The sequence below is a fragment of the Danio rerio genome, chromosome 9, assembly GCF_052040795.2.
Source record: "Danio rerio strain M-AB ecotype USA chromosome 9, GRCz13ab, whole genome shotgun sequence".
In the NCBI taxonomy this organism is placed as follows: Eukaryota; Metazoa; Chordata; class Actinopteri; order Cypriniformes; family Danionidae; genus Danio; species Danio rerio.
The window spans coordinates 26,970,001-26,995,166 of NC_141029.1; the positions used below are offsets into that span (position 1 = coordinate 26,970,001).

The 25,166-nt window shown below is 34.4% G+C and overlaps 1 protein-coding gene across 9 annotated transcripts in view; it reads left to right on the plus strand.

The window, feature by feature from the left end:
- Positions 1-25,166, plus strand: part of lrch1 (leucine-rich repeats and calponin homology (CH) domain containing 1) — a 72,104-nt gene that overhangs the window by 29,002 nt on the left and 17,936 nt on the right. For 3 of the 9 annotated variants that reach the window (XR_015499418.1, XM_087267882.1, XM_087267879.1), the window contains exons 5-15: positions 3,381-3,517; positions 3,598-3,728; positions 6,404-6,491; positions 8,311-8,416; positions 9,790-9,875; positions 11,405-11,472; positions 11,569-11,631; positions 12,257-12,334; positions 13,308-13,344; positions 20,123-20,179; positions 20,316-20,385. Coding sequence is in view for 8 of the 9 variants with exons in the window: in XM_087267882.1 (XP_087124008.1) it covers positions 3,381-3,517; positions 3,598-3,728; positions 6,404-6,491; positions 8,311-8,416; positions 9,790-9,875; positions 11,405-11,472; positions 11,569-11,631; positions 12,257-12,334; positions 13,308-13,344; positions 20,123-20,179; positions 20,316-20,385 (921 nt within the window). In the remaining variant the exon portion in view is untranslated. Of the gene's footprint in view, positions 1-3,380; positions 3,518-3,597; positions 3,729-6,403; positions 6,492-8,310; positions 8,417-9,789; positions 9,876-11,404; positions 11,473-11,568; positions 11,632-12,256; positions 12,335-13,307; positions 13,345-15,821; positions 15,933-20,122; positions 20,180-20,315; positions 20,386-21,292; positions 21,407-25,166 lie in introns of all 9 variants that reach the window. The other 6 variants (XM_087267878.1, XM_087267875.1, XM_087267881.1 and 3 more) reach the window with 3 other exon arrangements.

Below are 25,166 nucleotides of genomic sequence, written 5' to 3' on the forward strand. Positions count from 1 at the left end.
AAGGGTTTGCCATCGTGCTTTTGCAGAGATTTCTGTTCAATTTCTAAATAAAAGTAAAGATATTTTTAGTGTAATCTAGTGTAATCTTTTATGTTCCTCCATTGAAAGTTTATGTGACCAGAACGTTCAAAACATTCGTAAAAGAATTGTAATCAAAGAAATCTATGATTAGTTCTTTCTTGCATTAAGGAACTCTTTTTTGTCTTTGTTTTGTAACTCGTACAACTCTCCTAGAGATTTACTATTTTTTAAAACATTCAAAAAAGTGCGAAAGCACTTTTAGCTTAGCTTAGCATCAGTCATTGAATCAGATTAAACCTGTTACATATGCAGCATTGTTACCTTGCTAGGAAATGTTCAGGCTATTTTTGTAAGGCATTTTGGGGTTATTTTCAGGTGCTGCATAATATAATTGGGCTGCTGCAGTAGCAAATTTCCTTGATTATTACAGCAGAATAAGATTATAATGCCTAGCCATACTGACCTAAGATTAGCAACTTTTTTTTTCTTAGTCTTAATACCCGATGCAACTACAGAATAGTCAAGCTTTAAATAGGCAAATTATTGAATTATCTTTTTTGAAATTTTTGAGCTAGATGCTAATGGTCCAATCTGTGCTAATGCTAATGCTAATGGTCCAATTCAGTGATTTATGCTAAGCTAAGCTAAAAGTGCTCCAGCCAGACCAGGAGATCGATATAATAGATTAACATGTGCCAATTTCCAAAATAAGAAGAGTGCATGAAAGTGTTGGTTGAAAGGGCTTTCAGTGGAGGTACAGAAATCTGTCAGGTATGGTTACAATTTTTTGCTAATAATAATTAGATTAGATTTTTTTCTTCAGTGTGTTTTTGTGCTGGTATCTGAGGCTATGAAATCAATCATACGTTCATAGGCCTTAAAACCACAAGCAAGTAAAAAAAAACCATTCAATGTATTGGGGTTAAACTTTGCCATGACTCCGCACTGATCTGAAGTCAGGTCCTGATCAATTATAGTCCCAATTTAGCTTTGCAGATTCTGAGATGTGACTATTGCAGATGCACACATTGTGATATTGATCGTGCAACCATAATTCTTACTATTTTTAGACTTATTGAAGGCTTCTGGAATTTTAACCTGTATTATTCATGGTTACATGACATTCATGGGCACCTAGGTTACCCCTTTTATCAGATTTGTTATGAATCTTTTGCGTCTCCAGAGAGTGTCTGTAAAGTTTCAGTTCAAAAGACCCTCAAATATTTTACTATACATTTTATAAGATTCTATTTTATACATTTTTGTACTGAGTGGTGGTTTTGCTGTACTGCGCCTTAAAGGCTAGTCCTCCCCGCCCACTGTTTCTACATGCCTTTCTGCGTGCTTTATTCTCTTCCCTCGGTTGCGTCAGACAACAGACAGACTTAAAGGGAGCAGATCTTATGTAGTGTTTGTGAGAAATACTACAGTAAGAACTTTACCAATGAGTATTTAATGCATTTGTTGTGTTAAATTGCAATGATGAGTCGCACACAATGTCGTTACAAAGTTCACGCGCACACACACAGATACACACACACATACATACACAGTGCGGACACGACACACATACACACAGACAGCGCAAGTTTAGCTTTGCACTCTTTTTGCACGCAAATGTGACAGGATACAGGCTAATCTCTGCTGCTGTATAAATATCTGTTATGTAATGTACAAAATAAACCTGATTTAACGTCCACTAACCGGGACTGAAGCATCTTCTTTTAATGTTCTGACTCGCGGCTGTGCTGATGAAGTAAAGCTGAAGTAAATCGGTGCAATTCATTACACACATGCACTGTTTTAAAACATTTTAAACTTTTAAAACTCACTCTGGATCACATTTGATGATAATTGATGATCCTAGCAAACTGGACAGACCTTTTATTCCTGGTTGCTTTGCGCTCGTCCTCTCTTGTTGATATGATTATACATGTGACTACCGGCACATGTTAATACTTAGCTGTCATCTATTCAGTGGGTGGGTTACCGCACTCCTACGTCAAGTAGTGGTCGATCTGAAAACTGTTCCAATTGGTCCACCGTTTTTGTGTTGTTAAAGTGAAAAAAAAGGACTCTGAGTGTTTATATCACCCCCATAATGACGGTCTATACACTATATCTACACATATGTCTGTCCAAACAGCTTGAAAAGTAGATTTTTCACCATAGGTGCCCTTTAAATTATTTTTCACAGATTTTTGTTATGCCACTCAATGAGTGTCTTAAGAATGATACTTGTGATTTAAAACACTGCACATCTAATGCTAAAAATGCTAAAAGTATTGTATCAAACTGGCCAGACTGCGTCAACTGTGTCATTTAGTATTTTGTAACCACAGATTAACTACAGATTGTAACAAAGCCAAATAAAACCCTCAGTCTAGTTTTGTATTGACGAAAACATATAATCTTACATGAACACATCATTCCTATTAAAATATATTATTATAAGTTGTTCTGAGGAAAGTTGTGGGTGTGCTTCTTTAAATATCAGCAAGAATACATTTTGGGTTGTAAGTGCTAAAAAAGTGTGCGCGCCAAGCATTGTCTAAAACATGTGGATGGAGTTATATCAACAGCTTACCTTGGCAATAAAAGATCTGTGACTGAGATTTTGCAACTCAACTTATTCAGCTAAATTATGCTGACAGGTTGTGAAAAGTGAGATCTGCAATGGTCTCTCCAAGCACATTGTGCCAAAATGACCTCATGGAGATAAAGCTTTAATCAAGACTGCCTGAGAAATCTGCTAATTTGATTCGGTGATTCAGCCTTTTGGTTCCCAGAACTAGTGAATAACATTTATTAATGCCTATTAAAATTCAACAATCTAGTGTTTTATGTAGCAGATATGTTTTTAGGGTACAATTTTATGTGATATGCTGTAAGTGCTCTATCGAACTTTAAAATAAAACCAACATACTAAGGAAGAATGTCACTTTTTTTTTAAATAAGAAAATACTGTAAAAGCAATTTCCATATTATTGTGTTTAAGATAATTTAAACCTTAAACTTTATTTTACATTTTATAACTTGGAATTGTTGCTCATACAACTTTATTTTTTTATAGAGTATTTTATAGAGTATATTTTTTATAGAGTTTATCTTTACCCTTTTTTGAAAGAAAAAAAATAAAGAAATCTAATATTTTATGCAGCTGATGTTTTTATACATTTAAAATGCTATCATATTTTTTTGTATCAACTTTCTAAACGCTGTCTACTTTTTGCATTTCATGAGCTGATGTTTGCAGATGTTTCCTGTTTCCCTCCTGTTTCAAATTTTTGACAGCCTCCTCTGTTTTGAAATGGATTCAGTTTAATGTGGTTTGGTAAGTTTGTGTTTGTGTGTTTTAGATTTGGCAGATCTACCTCTGGTCAAGTTTGATTTCTGCTGTAATAAAGTTTCTACTATTCCTGTCTGCTATCGAAAAATGACCCAGCTCCAATCACTACAGCTGGAGAACAATCCACTTCAGAGTCCTCCTGCACAGGTACAGCAATACACACTCACTCACGCTCAAATATGTTACATGCCCATAATTGTTTCTGGCATTATTTTTGCTGCTTTCAGATCTGTATGAAGGGCAAGATTCATATATTCAAATACCTCGCCATGGAGGCGTGCCGGAGTGACAAGATGGCTGATGCTCTGTACCTTCCTGTCACTGACCGCCTCAGCTTGACACGACCCAGCAATGGGAGGTCAGTACAAACCGCAAAATAAAATAATTTTTTTCAGAAACTGAACAAAGTTGAGAAATTTTATGCTTAAAACAACAATACACATTTGTCAATGCAGAATTAAAATTACTTTTCTGATTTAAACTTGCTCACAGTTTACTTGGCCTTAAGTGGTTCCAAAAGAAGATATGTTGATTCACATCCATTGTAGAAAAGAAAAAAGCAGCACTGGTAGTAAATAGCTACTGGTTGCAAAATTCTTTTTTAGAAGATCTTCTTTTGTGTTCAACAGAAAAATGAAACTCAAGCTGGTTAAGAACAAGTGGAGAGTGAGATGAAAACTGTTTCATTTTTGGCTGAACTATACCTTTAAGTTTGGTTTTTAAAGGCCTGTGACCCATTGTATTTTTATTATGAATTTAATTAATTATTTAATTTCAACAATTTTTACAGAAAAATAAATAAAATGTTTCTTTGGAAGTAAATGTATCTTAATTATCTTAATACATTTGCACTGGAAAACAAAGCAAAATGGTTGAAAAAGAGCACCAGTTTTCCAAAAGTTGGAAAGTAATTTCCGTATAATACTGTTTAGGTATTTTTGATGCAATAAAAACAAGTATCTAAGTGCTTAAATTGAATGGAAATCCAAATAAAGCCTAGACTACGGTGCCCGAGAAAGCCCAACATGCTGCAATTTAAGACAACACATGCAATTACAAAAAACGCCAGCAAATTAAGAACAGATCTTCATCTGTTTGACAGCACACATGCTGCAAAAACTCAATTAAAAAAAAAAAAAAACATGCTGCATTTTCTCACTAAGCGAACAATTCTTATAACTCTTTTAAATTGCCTGGAACACAATAGAAATATTTTAAGAGGACCCTAGGCTGATTTATACTTCTGCGTCAAGCGCACACGTATGCTACGGTGCAGCCTATGCGTGGATACACGCTCCTCGCCGTCGCTAACATGCAACTCTCAAAAAATTTAAATACATGTCGCAAGGACGCGTAGCACAAGCACTGTGATTGGTTGGCTAGGTAGCACTGACGAGTGTGGGCGGAGGTTAGAGCTGTGTGGGCCCATTGCAACTATTGTTTACAAGTGTGGAGTCCCGTGCAGGAGCTCCGGATGGAAACTGTTGTTTTGTGTTTACCTTATGATTAAAGTTGTTGCACGTCCGTCGATTCCAGCCTCAAAATGAGCGAGTTCGAGCCACTTGTACATTAAGCTAGCGTTTAACACCAGAGAAGAACTCGACACAGAGAAGCATAAACCCCTGCTGCCAGCTAGCGTTCCGGAAATGTTATTGCAGAGTAACAGAAACAGTATAAATGCTCGGCTATGCGCATTATATGCGCCGTGGGTCACGCCGAACACTTGATGCATAAGTATAAACCAGGCTTAAAACGTGACAGACCCGGCTATTTAGGTTATGGTTATTTAGGCTAATAAAATACAGAAGACAAGGGAATAAGGATGTTCATTAATTTATTTATTCAAATTTTTAAACAGGAAGAGATTAAATGATAATCGGGCCTGGCTCAGCATGAATGCTGTTTTTCAGCAGGTTCTTGCTCTGCAGAATATAACATACATACACCCTCAACATCTCATACATCAACACATGAGAACAGTACAAACAATCATCAAGCATACAACACGAAAAGAGACAGGCTACATTTCTCAGTGGCTACAGCGATAGTTGACCATCAGATGACGAGCATGGGATTTTGTAATCAGTCTCAGGGTTGGTATTGTTTTTAGATGTTATGGGATCTCATTCCAGGCTTTTGTGAATGCATAAAAGCAAGACCTCTGTCCATAACAGTTTTTAAAAGCCGGTAACGGCAAACATCCATTTGTTGCAGATCTGGTGGACGATAATATATTAGGTTATGGTACCAAAACACAAAGGGCTGCGTAGGTAGCACTATTTAAAGTTTGGTAGTAGAGTTTAATCCCTGTGTTCATAATATAATTTTGATATGTTAAAATAAACAAACAAAAAACTCAACTTTCAAAGATCACATACAACTTCGCTGCGCAATGGTCACGGCACAGTGGTGTTTCGTTATGTCCCGATGTTTTTGCAAGTGTTAAAAAAATGTAGCGTGTTTTCGTAAATTTGATTCCTGAAGTTTCTATTTCAGAAAAATAAAAAATTGTGTTTAATTTATAATTTATAGGTAAGCTGTTAATAATCAAATTTATAAATAAAAAAGAAATTGATAGAAACAAAAAAAATCTATATTCTATTTTCCTTTTTCAGTTATATTGCAAAAATATGATTACAGTGAGAAATGGACAGCAGCCTGGTATGATTAATGGGATATTGAATGTTTCTACATTCTGAATATTTGCAATAATACATTTGTACAGAATGCTTGCATCAGTATGTCGTTTTTCATGCCAAATTGTAAACCACTGGATGTGTGTATAAAAGATCAGAGTGTAGAATTCAGTGAGGAGATCAAAGAAAAAAAAGAAAAGAAAGAAATTCAGGTCATGCGTGTATGTGTGTTGGCTGTCATTATCATCCATATCCCACGAGAATTCTTTTAATAGACTGCAGGGGGTCACTCTTGATGGAGAGAGAGAAAGAAAGAGACTGAAAGAGATAGGCTGCTCTTCTCTTTCTGTCTGTCCTCTGCAACCCTTGTTAACTTTTAATTTTCCTTCTGTGTCAGCACTGAGGACATCGATCAGCACAAGAAACTTGACAGTGACTCTGGAGTGGGAAGTGACAATGGAGACAAACGACTTTCTGCTACAGAGGTCAGTTCATGTGTGTGTGTGTGTGTGTGTGTTTAAGAGAAGATCTCAACCATCTTGTCTGTTCTTGGCATATTTTCATAACTATTTTTATGCATTGCTTGTAAATCTGCTGTACAGTTTTTTTATCAGTGCGCACACATTTTATTGTTAACACTATTTAAGGCATGCGGCTGTGACTGGGCTGCAATTAATAAAAGATACTTTTGTAGAACTGAAATCATATGTTTCAGGGACAAAGGTTTGATAGCTGGTATCTTGCTGATGTCATGTAGCTTGCACAGTATCATTGACACGGCAGTAGTATTTGTAATTCATTGTCCAGATGTCAGGACAGGAAATCTGTGATTGTTTTTTCTGTAGGGTAGCCCCGCCCATAGTGAAATCACACTGGTCCAATATCCCGCTCAAAGTATTTGTATATTAAACATTAACTTTTATGCTTTAAACATTAGCTTTAATTGCTGTCAATGCAGTGTGTTGCACAAGGCAAAGCATTTTTTTTACTGTGTGATTAGATAGGCTATTTGATGTTAGAAATATATTGTTTCATAGCTGAGATGATTCTTACATATTTATTAAAGTATACTTATAACAATTATTATTAATCATTCATTCATTTTCTTTATGGCTTAGTTCCTTTATTAATCAGATGTCGCCACAGTGGAATGAACCGCAAACATATTCAGCATATGTTTTAGGCAGCGGATGGCCTTCCAGCTGCATCCCAACTCTGGGAAACACCCATACACTCTTGCATTCACACACATAACTATAAACAGGAAAATGATAAGCAAAATATAATTTTATATCAGTTATTTTTATATCATCTTAACCTAAGTAAAACATATCTAAAAAAATTTAGCAAAAAGTTGATTTATTTTGGAATTTATGAGTTGAATCTCCCAGGATGCATTGCTTAATTAGCAAATCAGTATTATTTCTTTTTTATTTGTTAGTTTGCAGCCTTTCTTACTTCCCTTTTTCTTTAATACTTGGTAATTGATTTAATTAATAATTGTAAACTGTGTAAACAAGAGATTTAATCTAAACCTATTATAATTGTTTCATGACTGTTACAAAATAACAATAAATGTCCTTTTTAAATGTGTAATAACAAGTAAAATGGAACATTTTAGTGTATTGCTTTGGTGAAAAATAATGTTCAGAGGAAACATATTTCAAACTAATTTGCTAAAGATTTAGAAAGTACAAAGATTTACACTTTTTAAAATAAGTTAAATAAGTTCATGCATCAACTAACATCAACAGTACGACATATGTACATATGTTACAGAAGTTATTGTGAAAATATTAATTAAAAAATTACATGACTCTGGAATATGATTCTTATTGGTCAGTCAAGACATTCCAAGGTTTGTTATTCCCAGATAACAACCTCTAAATCTAATAACACAAACTTATCAGGGTACCTGAAAACATTTTGTCTATCAGTGAATACATTCGCATCCATATTTATATTTTTGTCTGTCATGTTGCTGTTGACTATTTGAAGCCATATTGTGACTGAATAATATGTAGGTTAGTGTATGCACCATTCAGCCGTTTCTCTCAGTTGTGCCTGTAAAGAATTAATAAGCTCTTGTCTCAAAGCAATGTTTTTTGTCACTTTATAGAAGTATTTTATTCAATATTTACACCGAGGCATTTGCTATCAAGGGTCTTTCAGGCTTATACAATAGCCCTCTGATTCGCTCAAATACTTTATCCTTTACATACTTTATTTTTAAATAATGACACCTTTTAAACAGTGTGTATTTTTAATTCTTGTTGTTTTAGATGTTGTGTTTTTGCATTCCAGCCATCCGATGAAGACAGTCTCAGCTTGAATGTGCCCATGACCAACATAACAGAGGAGGAGGGATTGAGTAAAGACGACTCTAGTGAACACATCAGCGGCCTGACAGGTGCTGCTCACACACACAAACACACACACACCCTCATGGGTTACACAGGATAAGCCTGTAAAGAAAACATCCTCTGACTGGACTGACACAACATCACAGTGATAATATAGACGTTTGTGTGTGTGAGTGAGTAAATGAGATAGAGGGAGAGAGAGAAACCCAGGTTAAGTAAAGGGGAGGGTCCCTGACAGGAAGTGTGGATACTGGCTGGGAAGTGAGTGTCAGCACATAAGGAGAATAAATGAAGGAGGAGATGAAAACTGAGAACACTGCAGGAAGAAAGAGAATGTGTGCGTGTATGTGTGTGGTGCTGGTATTCACTACATTATACACTATACCTGTATATACTTGACTACATTATACATTATAAACCATATATGTATATACTTGACAGGTATAATATTATACTCTAAAAATATTTTAATAACAGTATTTTTTGACCTTGTTTATTTATTTTATTTACTTATTTATTTGACATGGAAATCACAAATACACTGGACAACCAAATGCATGTAGCAGACTTGCTAATTCTCAACACCTGTCCACAGGAGGCATGAAAAAAATGGACAAAATGGAAATATAATAAATACATATACACAACATTATAATGCTTTACATAAAATTACTGAAGGCAAAAGTAAAGGCGATATTATCCGACAAAATAATAGTAGACTATTTGTGCAAACACTGCTGTTTTGTTTTTAACCACTTTTTAAAATCACCACTGAAAACATTTCTATTACTTTCTGATTTTAAGCTAACAGGTAAATCACTCCACAGTTTGGCTCCCTTTACAGAGGAAACAGATTGACCAAAACAGGTCTTACACTTTTTCACTAGACCTTCACCATTAGCAGTTGCCCATGTGACTAATTTTTGCCCTTGTCGGGACATTATATTTATTGGTGCTCATAAGGAACATGCTCATAAACAATACAGAGTTTTTGTCATTGAAATAGATAGATGTTTTGATGCATGAAATAGGCTAAGTTCAAAAACACACATGTATTAACATGTACTAGCTCATATATAAAAATAGACTTTTCATTTGAATATTGACTAATGCTATGGTGAATATTCTGGTATTTTTAAACGGTTCGAATATGATATAAGTGTAGGTTTTTGTGTCAGGATTTATCGAATTTAATTGGTGTCAGGATTTATTAAAGACATGCTGTCAAAAAATAGGGCTGAAAAGGCATGTATCGGTTTTTTGCTTCTAAACTTGCATGCATTTGTTGGAGTTTACCTTTCAGACACAACATTTATAAGAGGAGGATATTTAATTGATCATGCAATGTGATTTACTATGGTTTGTGTTAGTCAATTCACAGATTGTGTGTAATTGTACTCATATTTTATGTATTCTGTAGGAGACAGAAGTTCTTCTGAATCTCTGAAGGATCACCTGAGTTATCGAGATTCTGCCCTTAGTTCACCATTCGTCAACTATATTAAAGTAAGTGTGGTCATTGCTATTTTTCAATGTGTGTGAGTTATCAGATGTTTATTTATGAGGTTGTTTTACTCCTCCCAGGTGTGTTTAGATTGGGTTCATGCACTTTTTTTTTTTACATTGTTATCGTTTGGCTACAATAGGGTGGGTGGAAAGGAACTAAGCCTTAAAAAAACATTAAACATTGGCTAGTAATTTGGTTTGAGCTGTTGTTGTTGTTTTGAAAACGAAACCTGATGGTGTGTACATTATTCTATGCTGAACCAGCAGATTTGAGTAATTTTTCTGGTCATTTTCTCAGGTTTGAAAAATACAGTACATAATGGCACCATAACTGGCACCACTGCCCCCATTGTCCACAACAATGTTATTAGATCCCAAATTTCATTTTTGGTGCCTGATTTCTGATTATTATGAATGGAAAATGATTAGAGAGGATTTTTGAAAATGTGTTTTTCTTAAAATGTATCTTTAAAGGAAGCAAATGGGGTTTATGTTTAAAAATAGACATTTGTTTACCTTATATATCCAGTTTTTTCATATCAAAGTATAGTGTTATGATTTTTAATATTATTAATAAATCTGCATGTTTAATTGTAATATTTCTAAAATTCTAATACATGTTTTCATGTTTATATTATTTTAAAGCGAAAGTTTACCCAAAAACAAAAAGTTTGTAGATATTTTACTCACTCTCTGGCCATTCAAGAACAACAAACAAAGGATATTTAGCTGAAACTGTTCGTAAAGTCAATGGATGCTAGCACTAGCACTGCGAGTAAAAAAAAACTCCTGATGAAGGATTAATATCTTTGGCAGTTAAGCCACCAGTCTGTGCATAGTTGGAGGAACTAAGTCACCTACAGATAAAGTTCCCACAGATAAACTTTGCTGAGGTAATGCTGATGTAAAAGAGGCATGTGACTCTAGACATTTATTATAGGTTTGTATATTCATGTGAAAGTTTCCTCTAATACATATTATGGGTTGATCTACTTTAAAACTGGTCTAATATGTTTTTCTTTGTATGGCATTTTTATTTAATTTGCCTTTTCACTATTACAATCACAGCTGGAGTATTTTAAATGTTTGCTTCTGTAATTTAGTATAAATCTTTTTCTGTCTTTATCAGCCCCATTTCTTTTTTTTCTGTTCATTTCTTGTCAGATTAATCAGCTGCCTCTCTTGGCATAGCGCTTTATGTTCCAGTAACTGTTAGTTTATCTGATAACGTCTCATTGCATCATGAGTTTGGCACAGACAGTGTTTATTTGTGCATTAGCATTTCACTTGTGAAGTCATCCACGTCTAGAGGGACATTGTTTGTATGAGGGGTGTGTGTCTGTGTCATTCCCGTGTGTGTGTGTCGGTGTGTGTGTGTGTGTGTGTGTGTGTGTGTGTGTCACCATCTCAAACAGGCATGGGTGAATAAGGTTGATTTTAAATTCTAGCAAATCAGGCCTTTTCTCTGCAGTCACATGACAGAGTTTGCAGCTGGAGTTGATTGTGTATGTGTGTGTGTGTGTTTGAAGGGTCGAGGTGCTGACTTCGACGAGCCCCTCAGGATAGAGGAAGACACTAATTGGGCTTCAGAACAAACGTATGTTTATCTTCTTATTTTTATCATCAGATCCTTTTCTTCCTGTTTTTATGATGATCTGTTTTTCCTGTTCCTGTCCCCGACTGGGTCTAACAGGGCAAAAGTCAATATGATCAATCAGCTAAAGGAAGCTGTGGAGATGCTACAGGATCCTAACAGGTAGGTCAGTAGGCGATGGCTGGGGTGTTTCTTTATTAATTCCACACATTTTATAAGTTATATATATATATATATATTTTTTTTTTTTTTCCTGGTGAAAGTCTTATTTTTTATTTAATTAATTTAATGTAAGTAAAAATATATATAAAAAAAATAAAAATAAGAAAAAATATTGTTTCAATATTATTAGCCCTCTTAAGCATTATTCTTTCTACAAAACAAACCATCATTATGCAATGCCTTGCTTAATTACTCTAACTTGTCTAACTAATCTAATTAACCGATAGTTAAGCCTTTAAATCTCACTTGAAGCTGAATAGTAGTAAATATCTAGTAATATATTATGCACTGTCATCATGACAAAGATAAAAGAAATCAGTTATTAAAACTATTATGTTTATTTTATAGCAAAAATTGTGTTTCTTTTAAGCAGTAATTGGGGGAAAATGTACAGGGGAGCTAATAATTCAAGAACGCTAATAATTCTGACTTCAACTGTATACATAGTCAAAACTGTAAAAAAAAAACACACCAGACAATTAACATTAATTTTTCTGTGAAGATGATTTGAAACAGTGTATTGTGCACTTGTAAATAACATTGAATTGTTTGTGTTTGTATGCAGGGTTAACATGAACTCTGCTGATCTGTCTGGTATTAAACTCTACCCTGTGGAAATGGTTGCAGTAGACGACTCACTCAAGTAAATGACTTTAGCATCACAGATTAGATTTTTCACATTGAACTTAAAACAGTGGTGATGGACTAGAATATGTGCATGTGTGTATGTATGTATATATAGGGATGTCCAGATCTGATGAAAAGATCTGAAATCCGGTATGATCACATGGTTTCAGACTGGAACGAAAGCTGACGTTACCTCCCAATCAGGACTTAAATATGTGTGTATATTATTGATATTCGTATAATTTTTTAACACCTCTATATTTATGCAGTGACCGAGAGATAGATCTCTTTCTTGACTTCAAAAAACAGCAACACGTGCGGCATGAGTATCGGATTAAGTATCGGTCAAGAATCGGATCAGGTTTTGGTATCGGTAGATACTCAAAATCAAATGACTCCAACTCAAGAGCAAAAAAAAACTGATCGGCACATCTCTAATATGATGATGATAATAATATATATAACCGTTACGGTGCAGACATATAATACATTCAGTAAATAACGATGTAGAACTAATATTTTTAATGTTTGTTTAAGGTTTTAACACAATAATAACAACTGCACTAAATTGAACATACTAGTCTTTATAATGTATTTTTTCAACCCTGTAATTTTACTTTTAAATAAAAAAAAGTGTTTATTAATTTGGATACTAAACTGATAACCTATTAGAGATCAGCTTCCAGATCCCAGCTCTGTCTTATATCCACAAGCCAATCCTTTGGTGGACCAATCAGGACAGGGAATCCATCAGTAGAGCCAATTGGCAGGGTTGACTGCACCTAATCAGAATTAAAGCCTCATTGAAGGAGAGAGGCAATGAATACTCAATATCTACAAGAGACTTTTATTGAACATAACATAAGAAATGTTTAAATGTGTAAATGATTGTATAAATATTGATAAATATCTACTACATAGTGTTCAAATGTTGCTTTGCATATTTATTTATTTACCAACTCCCAATTCTTGTTTTTGTATTTCTGTAGTGGCCAAGAGAGTGATGAGGGTCAGGCGACACCCAAGGTAAACCCCCAGCACATTCATCTAAGTTAACAGTTTTATTGCTGATGGGTAGGTTTCATCTTACTGCTTCCTTGTCAGATTCTGTTCAGTTCCTTGCTCTTGTGCTGCTGTAAACTGCATTGTTTTTAATAGAGTTCCTCTGAGATCAGCGGGCTTTTGTTGAAGTTTCGGTTTCCCAGGAGGATTGTCTTTCACACACTTTATGTGACGTCAGTTATGTGATGTCATATTTTACACTAGTCAAGAGCTGCAAAGTCCATCCCACTAAACTGAAGAAAATATTCAGTTCTATCCTCACAGTAACCTCTCTGATTACAAATGGCTATGTGGTTTGAAGTACTAACAATGCCATTCAGATGTTTGTGGTTAGGAAGATTATATTACATTTTTGAAAGAAGTCTTACATGCTCACAAAAGATAGATTTATTTGGTTTTCAGCATAATTACTACAGTCCTCTGTGTCACGCGATCCTTTAAAAGTCTTTCTAATTTGTTAAACTTATTTATAAAGTCATTTCAAATTATTATTTTTTTGTGCAAAACATTATGCATTCCAGTATTATCACTGTTACTGGATAACATGTGTTTAACACTAGAATTACTGGCACAGTCATTTTGACATTTGTTTTATTGAATAACTTCATTAAACTATAAGCTTTATAATACACCCCATTTTGAACATTAATATTTTTATCCATTTCTCAGTCAAAGTAGGCAATGTATTTTGGTGCATTTAAACAAAACATATTTATTAAATAGAACTGTTTTTTTAAATAATACTTTAGTCACCAAACATATTTAGAAATGGAAAAGATAATACAATTAAATTAAAGGAAAATATTGCAAAAAAAAAAAAAAAATTCAGCCTACAAAATTTCAGCTACGTTTTTTTTTTTTTTTAATTTCCCCTCTTTTTTATTTGTATTTAATATTTTTCTATAACATAAAATTGGGTGTACAATTTTTTGACTGTTATCACAAGTTATTTTGTTAAATAAGCTCGAGATGGCTTCAGTACTGACTAATGTATATGCACAAATATAATATTGTATACAGTTGAAGTCAGAATTGTTATTTCACAAATTATGTTTAACAGAGCAAAGAAATTTTCATAGTATGTCTGATAATATTTTTTCCTCTGGAGAAAATCTTATTTGTTTTATTTCGGCTAGAATAAAACCAGTTTTTAATTTTTTAAACACCATTTAGGACAAACTATTAGCCCCTTTAAGCAATTTTTTTATCGATAGTCTACAGAACACACCATCGTTTCACAAAACCTTGCCTAATTAACCTAACCTGCCTAATTAACCTAATTAACCTAGTTAAGCCTTTAAATGTCACATTAAGCTCTATAGAAGAGTCTATATAGTCAAATACTATTTACTGTCATCATAGCAAAGATAAAAGAAATCAGTTACTAGAAATTATTATTTATACTATTATGTTTAGAAATGTGTTAGAAATCTTCTCTGTTAAACAGAAATTGAAGAAAAAATAAACTGGGGAGCTAATAACTCTGACTTCAAATGTAGCTTCCTATTAAAAATATGAATTTAAAAGCTAGATTTGTGAGGGGTGTACTTATATATGTTGAGCACTGTATGCTGAGCACCTTACACATTCTACCCTGACTTATATTTCATTTTAACATTGTTCTTTTATTAAAATTATGAAGATGATTTTGATTTTCTCTGCTTTGTATTTCTGGCCATAATGGTCAAATTGACTGCATGCATTTCAACAGCCTCTACTTTTTTCCTCTGTATTTGAATGTGTGTGTCTTTGTTGTCTAGCAGCTTACTGCTAACCAAAACTGCTAACCGAGCCTAGTAACTCTAACAATTATAGGCTATATTACCACAAAATATTGTATGATAAGGGTTATGACTAAAAAAAATTATAACAGACATTCAATCCTTAATTCTAAAACCCCAAACAGAAGCTTTGAATGTAAATATGACATGACTAAAATTTAGTTTATTACTAAATTTAGTTTTATTAAAATTTTTTTTGTTTTATTAGTCTTATATGAGTTGTCGGTTGTCAGAATGACCACAAAGGCCATTCTAGTAGTTAGAGAATTCTGGTATTTCCAATGTTTATAAAATAAATAAATCAAATCTTATTAACCCCAACCAGTTAATGAACGGTAGCATTCAGTATGTTGTGCTTTCAGTGTGCAGTGGCCTGTTATCGTAGATCTTTGTGTTGTTGTTTATGTTTGTGCAGTCTGCTGTGTTGTCATCTGATTATGTGGATGATATTGTAGGAGTGTTTACTGTTGTTAAAGTAAAATTGCAATTAGACATGCTAGTTTTGCAATCGTTGTAAATGTAATAGTTTTGGCAGTCTTTGTAGCTTGTGTGTTACAGTAGTTACAGTTAAACCCCAGAGTTGTTTTCTCAGCTGTGATGTGTGTTGTTGGTTGGTAAGCTGTAGTGTGACGGTGTTAAGAGTGGTGATTGTCATTGAAGGCTCCTGGAGAATGCTGGGAGTTCCAGAGGAAGAGACAGTTCATTCTAGAACGGGCCCGGCTGGAGGCCCAGCTCGCATGCCAACAGTATGCCCTGCACATGGCACAACAGGTAAACCAGTCCAGCTAATGGATGCATCCTGTTTGACTAGCGAACACTTGAGTGAGTTCTACAATTCAAGTGGAGATGTAGTTATAACAGATGCAGCTGGTCACCCACTAATGATTCATCATTCGGTGTAAATGTCATTTATATGCACTGCTTTGTATCAGATTATTCTTAACAAGTGGTTAAGATGTTGCTTCCGCATATGCATTTTTCTTCTTTTAGTCTGTTCTGTGGTGAACTCATTCTTGTTGTAGCTGTGCTGTTGTAAATGTGCAGATCATCTCAGCAGACATAAGATGAGTCTGTGTACAGAAAAGCTCATAAGTTGTACTGTACATGTCGCTTGCATTGTTGTTCGTTAAAATCAATGTGGATCATTATTCTTGCAGCGAGGGCTGGGCGATTGATCAAAAAGTAATCGAAATCGACATTCAGATCCTATAATCTATGCAATTTTTCCAGATTTATAATTTTTTTCTACTACTTTCCCTACTGCGCTTGGAGTCACATGACCCTGCTCAGTTTATACTTTTGCGTCGAGCGCACGTGTATGGTGTGGAGGATCCTTAGCACAGTCACATACCCCTTACTGTTGCTGACGCCAGCGTTGACGTGCACCTTTTTTAAAAAAAAAAGTAACTATTATTCATTCATTCATTTTTATTTTTGGCTTAGTCCCTTTATTACTGTAGGGTCGCCACAGCGGAATGAACTGCCAACTTATCCAGCATGTGTTTTACGCAACAGATGCCTTTCAGCTGCAACCCATCTCTGGGAAACATTCACACACACTCACTCGCACTCATACACTACAGACAATTTTAGTCTACCAAATTCACCTGTACCGCATGTCTTTGGACTGTGGGGGAAGCTGAAGCATCCGGAGGAAACCCACAAAAACTCTGGGAGAACATGCAAACTCCACACAGAAATGCCAACTGACCCAGCCGAGGTTTGAAGCAACAACCCTCTTGCTGTGAGGCAACTGCACAACCTACTGCGCCACTGCGTCTCCTGTAATGTATTATTTACATTTAAAAATATTTGTTTACAGAAGACGCAAGAAATGCACTGTTTAATATATTATTTACAGGATATAGAAAAGTTATTTTATTTCCAAAAGATATGTATTTTCTACTTTCAATATGAAAAACATTGAAAATAATTTATGTTGTTTCCAACAGTGCAAGCTATTTATTTTCACTATTTAAAAGAAAAAAGTGATTATTCGTTTTAGGCAACGTGTGTTTTCATTTAAGTTGTTTAACATTGATGTTCAATAAATAATCATAGATGAACATATTTACTAAATATTTGCATATTTTAACAAAACTTGTCCGTAAACTATGATAAAATAAAATAATCGTTCATTAATCTTAATTGAGTTAAAATGTTCAATTAATAGAGATTTAGATTTTAGGCCAAATCACCCAGCCCTACTTGCAACCCAGTTTACTTTTGTAAATGGTTGTATTTTTAATCGAAACTTGGAAAAAGTACCAGTGAGATACAAGATTTTTAAAAACTTTTCTCTCTTTTTTTAATAGGTTGACAAAATAGTTCATAAAGCCACGATTTTTCCTTTTTTTTATCATTAATGCCATTTTGAGACTTAAATGAAGATTATATGGAAAATGTGTCTGTCTAATATTCCTCTGAAAAGCAAAATTATTCCTCTGAGCAAATTATAACAGTGCTATGAAAAGGCTGGGTTGCACACAATTCTTTTATGTTGTCCGTAAACAAATCAATTAAGTTAGCTTAATCATTTAAAAAATGTGGATTAAACATAAAACAATGTAATTGTCCCAAAAACCTCAATAATTGTGTGGTTTCAACTCATTCTCACTAAGTAGTTTGAATAAGCGGCAAAAATAATTTTTTTGATTGTTGTAATCTTTGGGTGAACTTGTGTATTAATGTTGTTTTAGCTAAGAGCAGGTCATTATTTTTAACTATATATATATATATTAGGGATGTGCGGAGCAGCCGGTATTTGTATTTGTATTTGTATTTGTTGAGGGGGAAAAGTATTTGTATTTGTATTTGTATTTGTATTCGAGTAAAATTCAAAATGGCGCAGAAATATATATTTTTTCTATTACACTTCTAATTTACGTTATAGTGAAAGTATTGTTTAATTATACCCATTATATAAATTATAGATATGCAATATTGGCTGTTGTTTTTGAACATGTGATAAGAAATGTCATTGAAAAGAAAATAACATAGAAGCCATTATCTCATCCATGGTTAAACCAACAACTAATAAAATACCATTGTGAATATTATGAACCCCACCACCACTGTTCTTGTTGAAGGACACTGAATAGAGAGAATAAAAACAAATAATACTTCAAAAAACTGTTCTTCTGAAAGAACTTTTTTCCAATGGACAGAATTCCAAAAATAAGCTAAATAAATCTAAATAAAACCCTGCCTGGGAGATCTGGCAGAACAAAAGTATTCTATATAATACTAAAAGATGCAGCCTTGCTATTATCATCTGCCTGCCACAAAAAAAGACACAAAGTTTGTTTGTTTGTTTATTTAGAGATATCTGCAAATATTTTTCAATGGAGGAATATGACTAGTCAGTCATAATATATTTGCAGATATTTCCAATCTGAATTATAATTATGACAAGTCAAAATATAATTAGAGATATCTCTAAATATATTTATGGATAGTCTCAACAAGGTTTAAATGCTAAAACGGCTTGCCATACGCACAGTGGCACAGTGGAGATTTCTCTAGTTATATCGTTTCAGTCGTTTGTTATGCAGTGACATGCAGTCAAATATTTCGCCAAACAGTCCTTAGGGATGCGGTGACACGCAGTCAGATATTTTGCCGAACAGATCCGCCACTTTTGGCGCGCATAAACAATCATAAAGCTCTCGTGCTGCAGGAAGGAGGAGGTCTGCTGAAGGCGCACAGCTGACGTGCAGTGAGAGGTTTGCGTCTTTAATAAACTACGGCAGTTTGCGATCACTGAACAGTAAGAATGATTAATAAATCCATATGAAACAGTCCCTTAACAGTCACGTCTTGCTTTCAGTTTCGGGCTTTGGCGCGTTTTGCACTGAGCGTGTGTCTTTCTCTCTCTCTCTCTCTCTCTATCTCTCACTCACTCACTCACTCACGCGGGCATGCACTGTGGTCTCACGAGGAAACGCTGCTTTTTGATATAGTGTTTTTCTTGCTCCCGAATACAAATAATTTTTCAAGTATTTGTTCGAATCAAGTATTCGTAAAAACACGCTATTCGTGCCTTTCCGAATACCGTATTCGGGTTCGGCTCCACCCTTAATATATATATATATATATATATATATATATATATATATATATATATATATATATATAGATATATATATATATATATATATATGTATCTTTTATATTGAGAATAAATTGTGGTTTGAAAAATCATCACAGTGGCCAGATACATGCTCTCATATGGCGTCTCTGCAGAGTGTGCCCTTGAAGTGTTGTCATGTTCATTTTTATGTATATAGATACACAGCATTAAGCATTATTTGTTTAACGGTAAAGGGATTTAGTTTGTTGACTCAAAGTTGTCAGGTGCACCACCTGCATTTTTGGTGTGGTTAATTCAGTTGTTGAATATGGTGGTCACTCCCGTATGTTGCTAAACTGTGTGTGCAGAACAGGACTAGGCAGAAAAAGTTGAACTAATTTTAGCCTCAGTGTGTGAGTGCACAATTACACCAGAATTCAGTTAGATTGTGCACTTATCAACAATAAGCGAGGTATTACAAATGACTTTTTAAACCATTGTTAAATCTATTTTCACCCATTTACATTTGCATTTGCGTCTGCTTCTCATACAGTTTATTGTTGTAATATTTGTGGTGCCATATGAATTTGTGCGTGTGTTTTCTTTAAGTGTGTTTTATGAAGTCTGACCTGTATAATATATAGAATAGAATTCTCTTTATAGACTCGATTTTTATTATATATCTAAAATGTTCTTGCTATTATTACTACTGAGGATTATGCTAATTTATTTTAATCAAACAAAAGAGGAAAAACAAACAATTAGGGACCAGCCTGGGAAAGAATATCGAAGCAGAAAACAGTGATGCATTGTTTCTCTGTGTCTGAAAAGCTGGTCTGTTAATGTCTTACATCATCTCAGAAATCACATTTCTTTCTCACTCTTTTAGGGTGACGTGATTGGCCAGGAAGGAGCAGGCGATAGTTGTGAAAACCAAATTACCATGGTAAATAGTTTTGCTGACGTTTTCCTCACATGTGCTTGCCTTGATCATAATGTTCACTTTACAAGAATAAACCTGAATTTTACCTACTATAAAAAACATTTTAGGACTTTTGTTAAGTGTGTTTATGTTGTACCAGAATGAAGAAAAAACTCCAGTTTCCAGCCCCACACTGAACTCACCTCCCTTTGGCCTGAAGCCTAGATCAGGTGAGAACACAGTTGTTTTATTATTATAAAGGATGCTAGCGTGCTGGTTGGCATGGGTGGGGTTGCACTTTAAAGGATGGTGCTCATATTGGGCGCTCATTGTCGGCACTTTTCAGTAGTAAAAGGGTGGAAGTGTTTGTGTGTAAAGGTCCTTTTGCCTGTGGACAACATCTGCTATCCTGTCAAAGCGTGCAATATTACAGACAGGCTTTTCATCTATTCATACTGTTATTTAATATGACTATCTTGGCTTTGGAGGCTAAACTGCATCTGGAGAGGTTTAAAAAAAAGTAAATAGATTCTGAACATGTATCATAGCATCTTTTTTTAAATGTGATAGTTAAAAAAAAATAAAGATCAAGCATTAATCTACAGTTAAATAAATACAGATAAGAGCTTGCTTTACTTCATCTGGATGCAGTTTCATTGATGTAGCTTTGTGTTTAGCTGCTTAGAGGCTTCATGTTGCTTCCCCCTCTAACATCTAAGCTAGCATTTGCCTCATTCTCTGTGATCTGTTATTTATGTCTAACATTACCAGCCTTATCATGCCCCGAGTCTGACAGTTAACATAAATAATAGTCATTTGTACCGAGTGCATTAATAGCATGCCAGCAAACGTATTGAAATGCCGCTTACATTGACTGTTTTTAATATTTTCTCTTTTTTGCTGTATGTACGTGTCATTTTGCTTTGCATATCCTCCCATTTCCTTCTCTTATTTACATGTTTCCCTGAACTGCTGCTTGCCTGCTTGTTTGCTTTCTATTGCACAAACTACTGTTGCTTGGTTGGCACCTTCCTGTTTTCCCACTGATACCTGAAACTCCTGTGGTTTTCCAATGAAAATCACTTGTTTGACTCCTTCTGGCACTGCCCTTTATGTTGACGCCTGCATCTACTGTAGCTTCACCCTCTGTGCCGTGCTCGACTCCGTCCTGTCCCCTCCCCCTCACACAGGCCCCGCCCACCGATAGAGACACGCCCCCTAGCCCAGCTGAAGGAGACATGCCAAGCAGTGGTAGGTCTGCTTAATGTATTGTCCTGTTCATTCACAATGCAAATCTGTGTGTTTTCTTGTCAAATGTATTTCTGGTCATTTTTTTTACACAGTCTCTACAAAATCATCACACGCTGTGAAAATGCATACCTTTATTCACATTACATCATGCTTTTTAAAAAACTACTTGTAGAAAGGCACACAGGTTAGGACAAGGCTACACAAACATTTCAAAGGCTGGAAAAGTTATTTCATTTCTGGCTGTATGACAAATAGAGTCATTATTTCAAAGGGGTATGATGATTTTCGATAGGCACTGTAAATACTGCCTGGCAAAAAAAGCAAACAGTTAGAGTCTATCAATGGATCATTGATGAAATAGTAAATATATGTGTCTGGCTTCTTTTATTTGATAACTATTGGCAATTTTAACTGTAACTGATTCAATGTGTAGCTTATTATTTCTTTGATGTGAGCTGTATCCTGTGACCACATTCCAGAATGATGATGTCAAGATTCAATGAGCTCAGACTGTAAAAGATGGATTGATTTTTACATATGAATTGTCCATAAACTGACCTGATTTACAGTGAAAGTCTTCTTATGTGCTGGAGTAGACTGTACAGAGTGGTTCGCCTCAGGGTTCGACAGTGTATTGAAAATACTCCTATTTTCAATACAAGATCATAACCAAAAGTTAAAGTACACTACCAGTCAACAGTTAATGGTCTGTTTTTTTTTCTTATGTTTTTTTATTTTTTTATTTATGAAAATTTTCATCAAGGCAGCATTTATTAAATGTAAAAAAAGTAAAAAAATAAAATAATTATTTATTAAATATGTATTTATTACTTATTGTATGTAGTTTCAATTGACATTATTACTCCAAGCATTATTGTTTTTATTACTATTACCATTAATAATAATAATATTAATCATATTAGTTAATAATAATAACTAATAATAATTAATATTGGAGTGATTTCTGAAGGATCATGTGACTGAAGACTAAAGTAATGAAGCTGAAAGTTCATCTTTAAAATCACCCGAATAAGTTATTAAATTAAGTAATAAACTACTTTTGACAAGTTATTTTATAGTGCAGTAACATTTCACAATTGTACAATTTGTACTGTATTTTTGATGAAATAAATGCAGCCTTGGTGAGCAGAAGAAGCTTATTTTAAAACATTTAAAAAACCTACTGACCCCAAACTTTTGACCGGTCGTGTAACTGGTGTAACTGATGATGGAAATGAACTGTGACGTTGCACAAGGTTGTCAAAACTTTGCTGTGATGAATGACCCCCATAGTCAAAGCAAATTAGGATCCGATGAAATATTCAGCAGTTTTTTTCTACATTGGCAAGGCAGTGTGTATTTCACTTTATCTACTGCATAGCAACGGCTATAATATCTTTGCAACGAAAACCCATAGTTATGCATTACGCTCTTTTTATATTCAGATTATATAAAAACCTAGTTTTTCTTTTTTTTTTTTTAAATAAACTAACGTTAGAGTTTAAATATGACACACTGATCGATATTTCAATCGTGACATTTGTCTGCTGAACCGATTTTCGCATTCTTTTCAATGTTCAAATATGGAATTAAGATAAATAATAATTACCTTACAATATTCCATACAACCAGATTCAATTTAAAGGTGCAGTATGCAAGTTTGACACCCAGTGGTTAAACTATTGTTATCCTGGATCAAAACAAACGCAATCGCAGATTGCCAGATTGAGAACCAGAAGTGTGCCTGACGATTAAGCATCAAGGCTGATTTAAATCATGTTCTCACGACTGAATTAACACCAGTGATTTAGCATTTATCTTTAATGTTAAGAGGTTTCATATTAGATTTTAAACCTTACCATTTCGTGAGTGAGTCCATATTCTGTGCTTCTTAATGGCTGTTTTAATTTCTGTCGTGCTTCGTCTGGTGTAAAGATCCAAATAGCTTATCACTGTAAATCTCGTTACATAGCTTGTTGTTATGACACAGGGTTACAATGTAACCTGCTCACCTAATGTTTGTGCTCGTAATATTCATATTATTTGCTAATTGATAAACAGCTCATGTGGAACTCTGAATCTGCGTCTCATTTCGGAGGCTGCTACTGTCCACCGGAGATCGCATTTTGGTCATGGGTGCATTTTTTGATAGCCTTTCTGAATGAATGAATGAAATATGCGTTTTTACACAAAGGCAACCTGGGGTGCTGAAGTATAATTGGCTAAAGTGACAGTGGACAATTTAAAAGATCCAAAACAAAGAGCGTTTTGGCACGTAATAGACATTTTCAATGCAGAATATCTGACTTCAGCATCGTTTTTCAGATAAACAAGAATGTTCACTTGGCATGTTTCTTAAATATCTGCAAACATATTATGGTATTTTTATGCTTTAGAAGAGTCAAAAACTTACACATAGCTCCTTTAAACAGTAAAAAAAGTAACATTTATTAACCCAAACCCTAATTTTGTTCCAAATCTGCATGATAGTCTTTATTCTGAGGAACACACAGGAAGATATAATGAAGATTGATAGTAGCCAAACTGTGGTGTTGAACAATTATGTCTCCTTTTAGTCTCCACTGTAGAAATAAAATTAAATAGTTTTGTAATAACTATAATGTCAATAAAGACAAGTTTGCATGAAGTTCAGTATCATGTATAAGTCAGTCACCAATGCGTTGACAAAACCTTTGCATCTAAAAATGCCTCTGAGATTTGTAATGTAGCATTCAATGGGCTTTCATTCACAGGAGTGAGAGGGGATCTGAAGGGGCTGAAATTTGGGGTGGCCCAGTGGCTTTAAATGGAGCTGTGTGTATTTATAGAGCTGCTATTTTGAAGAGCTAGATAATGGCCCCGTAGGGGAAATCAGACCTCCATTTAAGTGGAAATGCTTTCAGAGGATGAAAAACGGACGGGAGACGTGTACTTACTCACCGTCTTATGAGAAAAAAAGAGGAAGAGGGAGTGATGGAAAGAAAAAAACAATATCTGTACCAATGGGCTGTATTCAACTTTATAATATGAGGAGAACAAAGTGGATTCTGATGGCTTTCATGTCTGTAAACAAAATGAACCGAGAAGATAACATTCTTATTGGTAGTTAAAATCAAAATCATAGGCAAACAAGCCCTTTGTAAATAATGTGTTGAGATTATACAGAGATTTACTTTTGACCAAAAGGCCCATTTTGGTATAGAATTTGTAACTTATTTTGTACAGTTGTACAGTTTTGTTCTTCTGTTTTTGACCTGTTTGTCCATAACCTTCTGTAATACTTGATGTCTACATGCACAGTGTAATAGTAAAAGCCTGAATAAAGCTGGAGTTAGAGATGTGTGCTGCTCAAGTCATGAGAAAATTACTTTGCTTTAAAGGTAAATTGTTTAAATTGTGTCAATACCTTCAAAAAAGGATAGCTTTCAGACAGTTTTCTCCAAGTACAGCGCTTTTTGCTATTTGGTAAACAAACATGAATTCCTGTGATGGGCTGTCAGAAACAGGAGAAGTTCAATGTAAAAAAAAAAAACTAATAAAACACTAGCATTCATTCAATTAAATAAGTGTGTCCTAAAGCACACTTAAATGCTTTAGACTTTCCTCTAAAGCATGTGAGATTTTTTTTCTTTGTTGTTGTTGTTGTAAACAGATAAGCTGTTTAAAAGGGGATTTGACTAATAGATTTGTTTTAAAATTAGCTATTTACCCCTGAATATTTTTTTTTTAAGTGGCTACAAACATTTGCTGAACATAAAGA